The 12,083-nt window shown below is 33.0% G+C and overlaps 1 protein-coding gene across 1 annotated transcript in view; it reads left to right on the plus strand.

Annotated features, from left to right (window-relative positions):
* Positions 1-7,179: 7,179 nt before the first annotated feature.
* Positions 7,180-12,083, plus strand: part of LOC124372575 (protein O-mannosyl-transferase 2-like) — a gene marked incomplete at its 3' end in the record, with an annotated part of 39,559 nt that continues 34,655 nt past the window's right edge. The window contains 1 exon segment of the mRNA XM_046830977.1: positions 7,180-7,353. Coding sequence (XP_046686933.1) covers positions 7,310-7,353 — 44 coding nt within the window.

Below are 12,083 nucleotides of genomic sequence, written 5' to 3' on the forward strand. Positions count from 1 at the left end.
GTTTACAAACGATTTGAGTAGAGTGAAACGATTATGGGCAGATTTCTATATCTGGGTTTTCTTATCATGATTTCATTTATACAGAGATAAATTTAAAAACTAAATTGTATGTAAATAAAAATATAAGTGTAGTCAGAGATTTTAAAAATGTCCAGGTTGATGAACTTAAACAGGAGTGTGTTGGGTTTATTATGGGATAATTTGTATACCTGTAATACTATTGATGATAAGGTAAAAGTTCTGTCAGAGACATTGTCAAGTCTGTATAACAAATATATTTCATCTAAGAAATGTAAGTAATAAAAGAAATGTATGTCCGTGGGTCAATGAAGATATCAAAAAATTAATTGTAAATAGAGATAAGTAGTATAAATGTTACGTTTAGATCCAAAGATAGAGGAAATATGGGAAGAATATAGGTTAATGAGAAATAGAGTTAAGAGAATTATTAGGGACGAGAGGAATAAATATTTTAAAAATTATTTAAGTGAGGAGAGATCAAGTCGAGATATGTGGAAACTCATTAGAGATCAGGGAGCTGGTAAACAATCGAAACAGCTAGATGATCCGGTTGTTCAGTTGGATTGTCTCAATGATTATTTCTGTGGCATAAATAATGAAATAGACAGGGATTTGATTGAATATTATAAAAATAAGAGATGTTTGGAAGCAAATAATTTTAACTTCACGCAAATAACTGTTGAAGCTGTTTACAAAGCAATTATGGATATATCATCTAACGCTGTGGGTAATGACGATATACATATAAAGTTTATTAGATTGATTTTTTCATGAAATACGAGATGTGTTGTTTACACGTTTTTAATTTTTCTTTGTTATGTAGTAGCTATCCAAGTCAATGGAAAAATGCATTAATTCTTCCGTTACCTAAAGTTTAAGAGTCCTATAGAAACTAAAGATTATAGACCTATTAATATATAGTGTGTTTTGGGTAAAATAATGGATAAGGTTGGTGTATCAACAATTATCTATATATGTTAATGAGTGTAATATTTTATGTAAATACCAATCTGGATATAGACCAATGTATAGTACTCAGACGGCTCTGATTAGGATTACGGACGATATAAGGTTGTCAATGGATAAAAGGGAAATAGTAGTCTTAACACTTCTAGATTTCAGTCGTGCTTACGACTGTGTAAATCATGAGTTGTTATTAGCAGTTTTGGAGTCTTATAATATTAGTTACAACGTAGTTTCAATGGTTCAGATCATATCTATTGAATAGAAATCAACGAGTAAAAACTAGTGGTGGAATGTTATCCAATTGGAAGATTAATCCTGTAGGAGTTCCCCAGGGATCAACATTGTCTGCCTTACTTTTCCCACTTTATATAAATAGAATATATGAAATTATTATGTTTAGCAAATTTATGTGTTATGCTGATGATATGCAGCTGTACATAAGTTGTAATATAAATAAGTTAAATGAAGCTGTTGATGCAATGAACGCCGATTTATGTAATATTTTCTAGCTGGTGTAAAAGTCATGGGTTAAATTTGAATGCTTTAAAATGTAAGTCTATGATATTGGGAACCTCCCGAACCTTAGCAAATATAGATTATGAAAATGTATTACCGATCGTGATTGAAGGAACAGTACTGAAATATGAAAATAGTTTTGTAAATTTAGGTCTTAATATGTCAAACACTTTATCTTGGGCCCAGCAGGTGGATAGTATAGTTAAGAAAGTTTATCAATGTTTATACCAGTTTAAAAGACTTAGTTTTAATCCATCAGTACATGTAAAGAAACTAATGATTCAGACATTGGTGTTCCCATTTTTTGATTACGCTCAAGCAGCATATTGTGATTTAAATAACTCACTAATGAATAAATTACAGGTTAGCACAGAATGCGTGTATAAGATATATTTATAACCTAAAACTTGATGATCATGTAACTATTTATTATTGGAATTTAAGATGGTTAAAAATTAGAGAAAGATTAGAATATTCTGTGTTAACAATGTTGTTTAAGATATTGAAATATGAAAAACCGATTATCTGTTTGAGCGTTACGTTAGTATGTATAATGTTCATCAAAGAAAACACTCGTTTTGGAAGCACAACTTTGCACTTTCCTATTCACAGAACGGTGATTTATACAAATTCTTTTCATGTAAAATCTATTAGACTAATGAGTGTTTTAGACAATAATATAAAAAATGTTCCCTCAGAACAAACTTTTAAAAAATTATATTGAAGGACAAGTTAGTAAAAAGATATGAGTAATGTGTTAATGTGCGTCATCCGTAAGCAGGAAAAATGAATTTTTATCTTGTGATGTATGATTTTATTGTAATACAGCGTTTTTATTTGAGAATCGATTTTGTTAGCTTTAAAAGTTAGTCTAAAGTTGAAAATTTAAGCATTGTAGGATAAACTGATTAAAATCATATAGATTTATATTAATTGTCTAGAGTAACTCCACTTATGTTTGTTGCTGTTAATTTGATTAAGTAATAGTTTATTAATTATTTAAAAACATTAAAAATGTGTTTTTATGTGCAATATAAAAAGTAGAAAACATTTGCAGCATTTAAGTTGAAGTAAATAAATTAAATAGATAAAATATAAATTGTAAGATTATTATGATTTAAATAATAGTCTATGTTTCATGTGTGTGTTAGTAATAAAATTGTGTACCACAACTCTGTAAAAAAAACAATGTAATTGTACAAATTTGAGCCTGTCCCGGTGTAAGAGTGGACCTCTGGTCCAAACCGGGGCAGGGTACAGTTGGAGGAATTTTAGCTGTGCTCGTGCAGCCCTAAAATACTACCCTTTCAAAAAAAACGAACGCTATCTGTGTGGCGGGTTGCGTTTACGTGCTAGCCGCTGAGATGAAGGCGCAAGAATCTCTTAACGACTTTTTAAACTCACGATTTCGATTTGCCGATTATTATTCACACATACGTTATTTTCAAAAAACACGTTTAAACAACAATATAACAACTGAAAAACAAGGATAAGTCCTATTATTGTTATTATTTGGTATTCTCTTATTATTTAATTTACAATCACTTCAATAATTATTTAATTAATTTAAATGCTAGAATATAATTTTCTAATAACAAATGTTATTTACAATGATTGTTTTTTCATTGGAGTTCTTCAATTTCACTCAAGTTGTCCTCCTCTTCTGGGTCACTGTCACTGCTGTCTGTATCCGAACCAACTGATATAATAAGGGATTATATAATATTGTCAATCTGGGGTTCTGTGGCCGCATAGTCCCTTTCGATTTTCTCTACGTGCTTGCACTTTACTGACCACTCTTCTGCGCCCATACTTGATATCTTGTCTTCGCATAGAGCTTTAGCTTGATACATAGTGAAAGATGTATTTCTAATAACCACATGATGTTGACTTCGGCCCAAATTAACTCAATGGGATTGAGGTCTGGGCTGGTACGGCGGAAAGTCGTAAGATGTCATGACCCTGTAGTTGAACAGTTTCGTCCAAGGCGTACCGGACATGCCTTGGTTTATATAGCTGCACAAGTTTGTAGAGTTCTTGATAAAAGGATATCGTCGCAGAATGGTTATTCCGTTTTTTGAAAGCCACAACTTCATTTCTTGCTTCCTACTTTTTGAAGTAGGAGCTTTATCAATTTGTATGTTATGGTAGGGCGCGTTATCGACTACCAGTACTGAATTTGGTTCTAAATTCGGTAAACACTTTTTCCTTTATCCACTTCATAAAAATGTCCCCATTCACATTGTCGTGGTAGTCTCCACTATGGTTGCTTGCTTTCCAACATGTAAAAGCATTGGGCAAGAACCCTTTCTCTCCATCCGCATGGATAATTATTAGTCTCTCGCCCTTGGAAATCGGCACGTGTAACCCTTCATTTGAGCCATTTGACCAAGTTTGGTTAGATACGTGAGACGATAGTATATAAGATTCGTCTAAATAAATTATGGGGCGTCCTTGCTCCCTGTAATTTTTCAACGCTCTCAAGTATGTTATCCTCTTCTCTCGGATTTCTGGCTTTTCAATTAATAATTTCCTATTGTTTGCCGTCCTTCTCCAAGTCAAACTCCAGGTCCTTTAATACCCACCTAAAACTTTTCTCACAACTCTGGAAATATATTTTGTCCCTTAGCGCCTCCCTCAAAAGTTTTGCAGTCGGTATTCGATGTTCTTCAACATGAAAATTGTCAACTATTCTACGTCGTTGACGGATTTTGTTTGGTGTAGTAAAACTTGCCTCACACATGTTACTAACCTTCAACTTGTTAAGTTAACTGTTTTATTTTAGTCACAACTCGCTCTGACACTCAGTTGCTGCAGCAGTTTCTTTGGCGAGCCTTTGACAACGGAATTTTAACAGTTTGATGGTCTGCCTCTTCCTTCATAAATGTATAAACATTACTTACAATTTCGCGAGCCTGACTATGAATAGGCCTGACTTTTGACTTTAACTCAACAGACATTATCGGTAAAAGCGAAGCACAAGCTTACACTCAGCACTGTCACAAAACAGACTGATTGTGGCGAGTACGATGATTTATTTGGGCCAATACGATTCCTGAAAGGAGGGTTTTAAACCATGAGTCAAAGGAAATGTTTTCGGGACGCAGCGCATAATGCTACCCCGCCACCCCTCCCGCCCATCACCACACACTCCAGGTCACGCGCACAGCTAAAGTCCTCGAACTGTAAATACAGAAAGTATCAAGTATCTCTCTCTCTCTCTCTCTCTCTCTCTCTCTCTCTGAGTTGAGTCTATTAGAAAATTTAACGCATTACAGATTGAAATTAGAGATTGTAACAGTGAAAAAGTGTTTTTGATAAAAGTAAAGAAAAGCTTACTGCTAAACGTCCCACCCAAAGATAGTGTTTTTGTATTCTAAGAGTGTTTATCTCAGATTAGAAGAAATTAATCCTATAATGAGTACTATACGAATATATTTATTCTTATTCTGTTCAGAGGTAACTTGCGTTAAAGTAGTATGGTTTACTTCCTTAAATGCCTGTAAGTATTTATCAACTGTTTCACCTGGTGTATAACAACGAGTAGTTAACACGTGCGGGAGTAAACTTCATTATTGTGGCAAACATACGAGCCTTTCAAAATAGTGACATTCATTTATTATGGTCGACTAATGTGATTGACTAGTAGACGTAATTTCACTGCGAAAACTGTGGAATACTCCGCTAAGAAGTTTGTAAATGTAAATACTTTGGTAATACTATACAAAGTAATAATATAAAGGTATTATTATGTATTATTATTATTATGTATCCATTGTTCTTTTGCACTGTCACCATCAGTGTCCATAACACGATGATTTGGTTTATAGAGTTTAACCATTTAAAAAAGCGTGTCTAATAAATTGATATGTACAATGGAAAAGGTCGTAAAGGATTTAAAAAATTAGTTTAATTAGAAACAGAATTGAACTATCACTGGTAACACCGAAGAGAAGAGTTAGAGTTAGAATTCACCGAAGAGATCAGCCAGACTTTGGACTAAAACTAAATAAAAAAAAAACAGTAGCAGTCGTGGGACTCCCGATAGAAGTGAAAACGGAACTATTAAGTTGAGAGTAATTAAAACTATATGCAAAAATTATATGAAATTTTGTTATGTTTTATTTATTAGTTACATATGATGGGACAAATCATGAACAAAATATAAATACAAAGTGGTTGAAAAATAATTAATATACAATTATCTTAACAATATCTTAATAAAAACAATAAATGAACATATTTCATAAAATCTAAAATTATTATAACATTTTTTTTAATTTTCCAATTTTAAAATCCACGAAAAAATATTATCAAATAACTAGAAATCTATTTTACCACGCTAGTAAGATAAATCTTATACCGTAATAATACTCATTTCATGATGAAGAGGTTAAGTATTAATAAACATAGAATACAAGTGAGTAAACACCGAGTGAACAACAGTGAGTTGAACACCGTTGTAAATAATACAGTTATTGCTACGGATAAAGTATATAATTGCAAATAACAATTAAACCCACAATATTTTTAAAACTAATAAATTAGTTAAATTAACTTGGTTCTTTCGTAAAGGTATTTTTATTGCACAATAAACTAATTTATTGAGTTAATACGGTATCAGTGAGCCAATGCGCCAACTACAGTTCCGGCAGAAACGTTCACTCATCACTTCATACGCTACTACAGGCTAAACTAAACTTCCAATAACAAAATGATAAATTACAAAAAAAAATATTCATCTATTTTCACACAACTTTCTCGCTGACAAATTTTGTCTGACCAAAAAAAAAAAATCCTCGCTTACTACTTTTTTCTTGACATTGTAAACGCTATGTAAAATGTAAACAATAATCAAAATTATTTCGAAATTTTTTTAATATTTAAAAAATGTAACCAATAGATTGCCAATATTAAGAGCTTTAATTTGACGCATCTTACAGAATTGTACGACATTGGCTTCACTTTTAAATCGCGAGAGGAAGCCGTAAAGGTCACTGATTTTCGCAGTCTGTTTTCATACTCCGCCGGGACAGTTTTAACACAGCGAGACTGACTTATTCATGCAGGTTAGTAGTCCGCGGCCAAGTCTACGGTTAAAAAACACAGCGAGACTGACTTTTTCATGCAGGTTAGTATCATTAGCATGTCGGTGACGCGAACCGAGGATTTTACCCTCTACCAAAACGCTCAACGCGCCTAAAGAAGTTTTCACTTCAATAAGTGACAATCAGGTATTATTCCATGTATCATATGTATATTCTGACGCATAACTGTTTTCAATGTTCATGTTAATAAAGAGATTCTTATTCTGATTCTGAACATTTAATTTTAGTATTGAACAGCAATTGAATGTAAACAAGAAATTAAGGAATAGCTTATAATAAATATAGATTAATACAATAAACCGATGAGCAATAGTGTTTAAATATTATATCACCTAAGTAGTTATTGCAACAATTAAAAATATCACAAATAAACTGCGTACAGCTTTACATGAGCAACTCATCTTAGCTCCCGGCGTGATAGAGATGGAAATATATTTCTATATTTTTTCTTTCTCTTTATGAATGCAAAGCAAAAAAAGAAGAATTTTTCTATATATTTGGTGTTGCGCTGTTGGCCTGGCCGTCTGTTCCGCAAAGGGGAGGTGTCTTTTTTTGACAGTAACAGATGATCAACGACCCGTCAGAGTAAGATACCGCTATGATTATAAATAAAAGACAATAATATAAAAAATGTTGAGTTGAATTTAACTCTAAATTCCTGTTATTCTGTTTAAACTGAATTTTTCGTTTTCATAACCATGACTTCTGTATCGGCGACTTTAAAAACGTCTTCTGAAACTGGGTAAGTTATATAAATTTATAAATTTCCTAGGACTGGTATACATTTTTAAACATGCTCATAAATTCACTTACTTTTGTATAAATTAAATAGGGACCAATAAGCTTCAAAGTTAAAATTGTTATAAGATAAAATGACTTTTACAAAAAATTATTTTCTAATAAATAGGCTAATCATCAAGTAAATGAGTTGCTATTATAATTGAACCAAATTAAAATAAAATTGTAGTCCTACCCAGCTCAGGAAAAACTAATTGTTTATGTCAAAATTAATTATAAACATAAATTTAATACCTCAACAGTTTATTTTGTAATAGGATATCGACAATAACATAATTTCCCATCTCTAGCGGCAATTGCTCAAATCTCATACACATGATTTAAATTTGAGTTAATTGGAACAATGTCGAAATGGGGCAAAGTACTATAAGCGGATCCGTTTTTTTATATCGCTCATTACAATCATCGATACTTGAGATATCGAACAAGAGAACTATTCTAATAAGAATTTTATTCTGCCAGAAAATATTCCACACAAATACATTGGCACGTCAATACAATGTTACAACTTTTGTAGGTACTTTGGGATTATACCGACCACACCAGTATGAAGAACACAAAAATAGAAATTTATAGAAACAAACATGATAGAACGAAAAAACAACTCTTCAATTACAAAATTACAAACTTACAAGCATTTCCAGGTATTGTGATCGGTATTGTTTGTCGCTGTTATCTTATCTTTCTCGAGAATCCTGATTACGGCAGGCCGCGCGGCATCACGTGATTTGCACGGTACATCATTGCCTTTCCATTACAATTCAATTTATATTTCTGATTAGCCCCTCTAGAATTTGATATTTTACTGATAGGTACTATCTCGAGGGATGTTTTTCTTTCGTCGACATCAGCGCGGGGCAGCACCGAAGGTGCTGCCGAAGCCCGCGCTGATGGCCGGAGGCACTCGCATTTTGGGTGGCGGAATGTGATCAAGAATAAAAATAAGTTTTGAGTGTTTTTTTAATAAAAAGTTTAGTTTGGTAAATGTTTGTTTTTGTTGAATTTTTGTGTTTGGAGAAATGTAGAGGTAAAACACGGAAGTACCACAAAGCGATGCACCAGCTGAACGGGCGGCGAGACTCTGCAATCACGTTATCTACTAGAACGCTCGACTTTGACCTCTGTCTGAGGATGGGGAGGTGTTTGCGATAAGACAATTCCTGTTTTATATTGACGAAATATTGTTCTACGCTAATCTAGTAATCAGTAGAAACGAAATGTGAAATAACGATTCATGTCTGGGTGTGTGGTCGGTATAATCCCAAAGTACCCTTTTGTAATACAATGAGCGTTCTAAAAGTCTTGTTTCATCCACACTGTTGAGATGTACTCTTCCACTGAATAGAAGGATCTTCTACACAGAAAATAATTTAGTTTATCTTTAAATTCCATATCACTTAGCATCCTTATATCTAATGGTAACTTATTGTATAGTCGAATAGCCATCATTATTGGGCTTTTGTCGGTTTTAGCTAGTCTAGTTTGAGGTAAGTTGATACTGTTACGACTTCTTGTTTCATAATTGTGAAAACTTTTCTTAGGTTTACTTTATCTAAATTAGCTCGGAGGTAAAGTAGGCATTGTTGTATATATAAAGAAAATAATGTCAAAATTTTAAAACGTTTTAAAAAGTTCTCTGCAACTATGATATTTATTGACTCCTGCTAATATTCTGAAAAGTTTTTTTTGGATGATGAATACTTCATTTGCGTAAGGAGAAGAGCCCCAAACAATCAAACCATAATTTAAGTGACAGTGAAAAAGTTCGAAATAAGATTGTATAAGAGCTTTCTCATCAAGTTCACCACATAAACGTTTAATTGCAAACACACTTTTACTTAGTTTACTTTTAACCCCTACAATTTGCTGATACCAATTTAAATTAGGATCAATAGTCAAACCTAAAAATTTTGGAAATATATCTTCTTGTGTCCCATTAGGATCTTCTCTGAGGCTAAATATTACAGTACAGTAGAACCCCTCATATCCGGCCTCGGTTTTACCACACCTCGGTTTATCCGGCCACTTCCCGGAAGCCAATATCGAAATTTATTTACCACGGCTTGCAGACGCGCAGTTGCACGCACTAGTCTCCCACGACTCTTGCGTTATTTTGGTGTATCTATTTTTTGGTAATTCTAAGCAATATATGGGTCAACCTCGATTTTTCTCATATTACAATATAATGTTCCAATAGTCAATTAGAAAAGGAAATGACTAGAATTTCTTGCCGGAAAGCAGTTATAGGGAGCAGGCAACTCATATTACAATATAATGTTCCAATAGTCAATTAGAAAAGGAAATGACTAGAATTTCTTGCTGGAAAGCAGTTATAGGGAGCAGGCAACCGCGAGAATTACCTATTAGTGATCAGGGGCACTGACGTGATCTGGGCTTCAAATTTGGAACTACTCGAGTTAATTTTTTTTCTAGAAGAGCAAGCAGCGCGAAGCGCTGCGCAGCGGGCAAGCATCGTGCGTGATCTTCGTATTTACTGAATTGATTCAGGCCAAAGGAATGACACAGATTCCTTTACCAGATTTTTACGGAGATTTTGTATTGGGCGGATTATATTGGTTTACTTTGCTTTCCAGCATGTAATTATGTGTTTAAAATTGTTTTACATACATTACCTGCATTATATTGTAATATGTAATAACAATTTATCAGAAATTTTTAATAAAAAAAAAGGATCACGCACGATGCCTGCCCGCTGCGCAGCGCTTCGCGCTGCTTGCTCTTTTAGAAAAAAAATTAACTCGAGTAGTTCCAAATTTGAAGCCCAGATCACGTCAGTGCCCCTGATCACTAATAGGTAACTCTAAGCAATATATGACCGTCTGGCGGTTGCCTGCTCCCTATAACTGCTTTCCGGCAAGAAATTCTAGTCATTTCCTTTTCTAATTGACTATTGGAACATTATATTGTAATATGAGAAAAAATCGAGGTTGACCCATATATTGCTTAGAATTACCTATTTTTTTACATTTTCCTGTGTTGTCCTCAGTTGAGGTAATAGGTTTTACCTGTAAACAGTTCGTTGATTATTTCCAGTGCGGTTAGTGTACAGTACAGTACAATTGTTTTGTTTCGTCAAGTGCTGTGTACTGTAGGTTGGTTTATCCGGCCGAATCGTTATCCGGCCAGGGGCTCGGTCCCGTGGTGGCCGGATATGAGGGGTTCTACTGTAGTTGTCTTATCACTATTTAGAATCAAGTTGTTGGCAGTGAGCCAGTTCTCTACAAGATTAATATTCAATTTGTAGTCTTCTAAGAGTTTGTTATAATCTTTATTTGTAGTTACTATAGTGGTATCATCAGCATGGTATAAAACAATATTCGCAGGTACATTTACACTCAAATCATTCACTGCAATTAAAAACAGCAAAGGCCCCAGAACAGAGCCCTGTGGGACTCCACAGGTTATTGGTTTACACAGAGATATATCTTTTTCTACTACTACATATTGAGATCTATTTTTTAAGTAAGAGCTAAGTACATCTAAAGCTATCCCCTTAATATTATAATGTTCTAATTTTTTAATCAAAATGTTATGAGACACTCGATCAAAAGCTTTGCTAAGGTCACAGAAAGTTATAACAGCAAAGTCTTTCTTTTCATAACAGTCTAGAACCATATCAACTAAAGAAATTACAGCTTGAGCTGTTGATAACCCTTTTCGGAATCGAAATTGTTCTCTACAAAGCAGATGTCCCATTTCCAAAAATTGTAATAAACTGTTTATATATGACTACTTCCATGACCTTAGACAAAACCGGCACATCAGAAAATATTCCTAAATTTAAACAATTATTAATTAAAACAGTCAATGGTGTTACAAAATAAGTTACTGTTTGTTTACCTAACAATTCGTCAAACCAAAATGATCCATGCTATTTTTAGAAGCTAATTGTTTTATTATATCTAAAATATCACTCTCTGTTATACCTCCAAAAATAAAACAGCTTGTATCATGAGGCACAATTTTCTGACTTAAATAATACTTAAAACTATAATTATTATGGTTCACATTTACACATTCTTTGGCAACATTTATAAAAACTTCATTAAAATCATCAGGCTTAAAATAATTATTTACACTTTCCTTTGTAGTACACTTTTTATTTCTATTTACAATACTCCACAATGCCCTTATTTTATTTTTGGTATTATTTATTAAACTAGTATTTCATGCTTTTTTGCCTCTTTAATTTTACTCCTGCACGTGTTTTTCAAGTTATATTCATTTTTGTACCATGCAATATTGGTTTCTTTTGAAAAATGGTAGAGAATATCTAATCTATCTTTGATTCTTGAAGCTCAGAATTGTACCAATGACATTTCCTATGTATTTTTTGTTTTATTTTTCACAATACTTACAAAGCCATATATCAAAGTAATATTTTAGAATATGTACAAATGAACTAAAGTCAACATTAACATCATCTGTCATAAACACTTCCTTCAAATTTTCTTTCAATAAATAATATTTAAATTCTCTAATGCCTGCTTCAGTTATTTTATAGTTTTAAAAACTCTTATTACAAAAATTACTTTCAAGATCAACCTCAAAGGAATATGTAAAAACTTGTGCAAGGTGATCACTGACATGCTTATTAACTACAATCGTATAATTATTATCAAGAGAAGTAAAAATATTATCCAGGCATCTGAG

This window comes from Homalodisca vitripennis, unplaced genomic scaffold (genome assembly GCF_021130785.1).
Source record: "Homalodisca vitripennis isolate AUS2020 unplaced genomic scaffold, UT_GWSS_2.1 ScUCBcl_3526;HRSCAF=9100, whole genome shotgun sequence".
NCBI lineage: Eukaryota > Metazoa > Arthropoda > Insecta > Hemiptera > Cicadellidae > Homalodisca > Homalodisca vitripennis.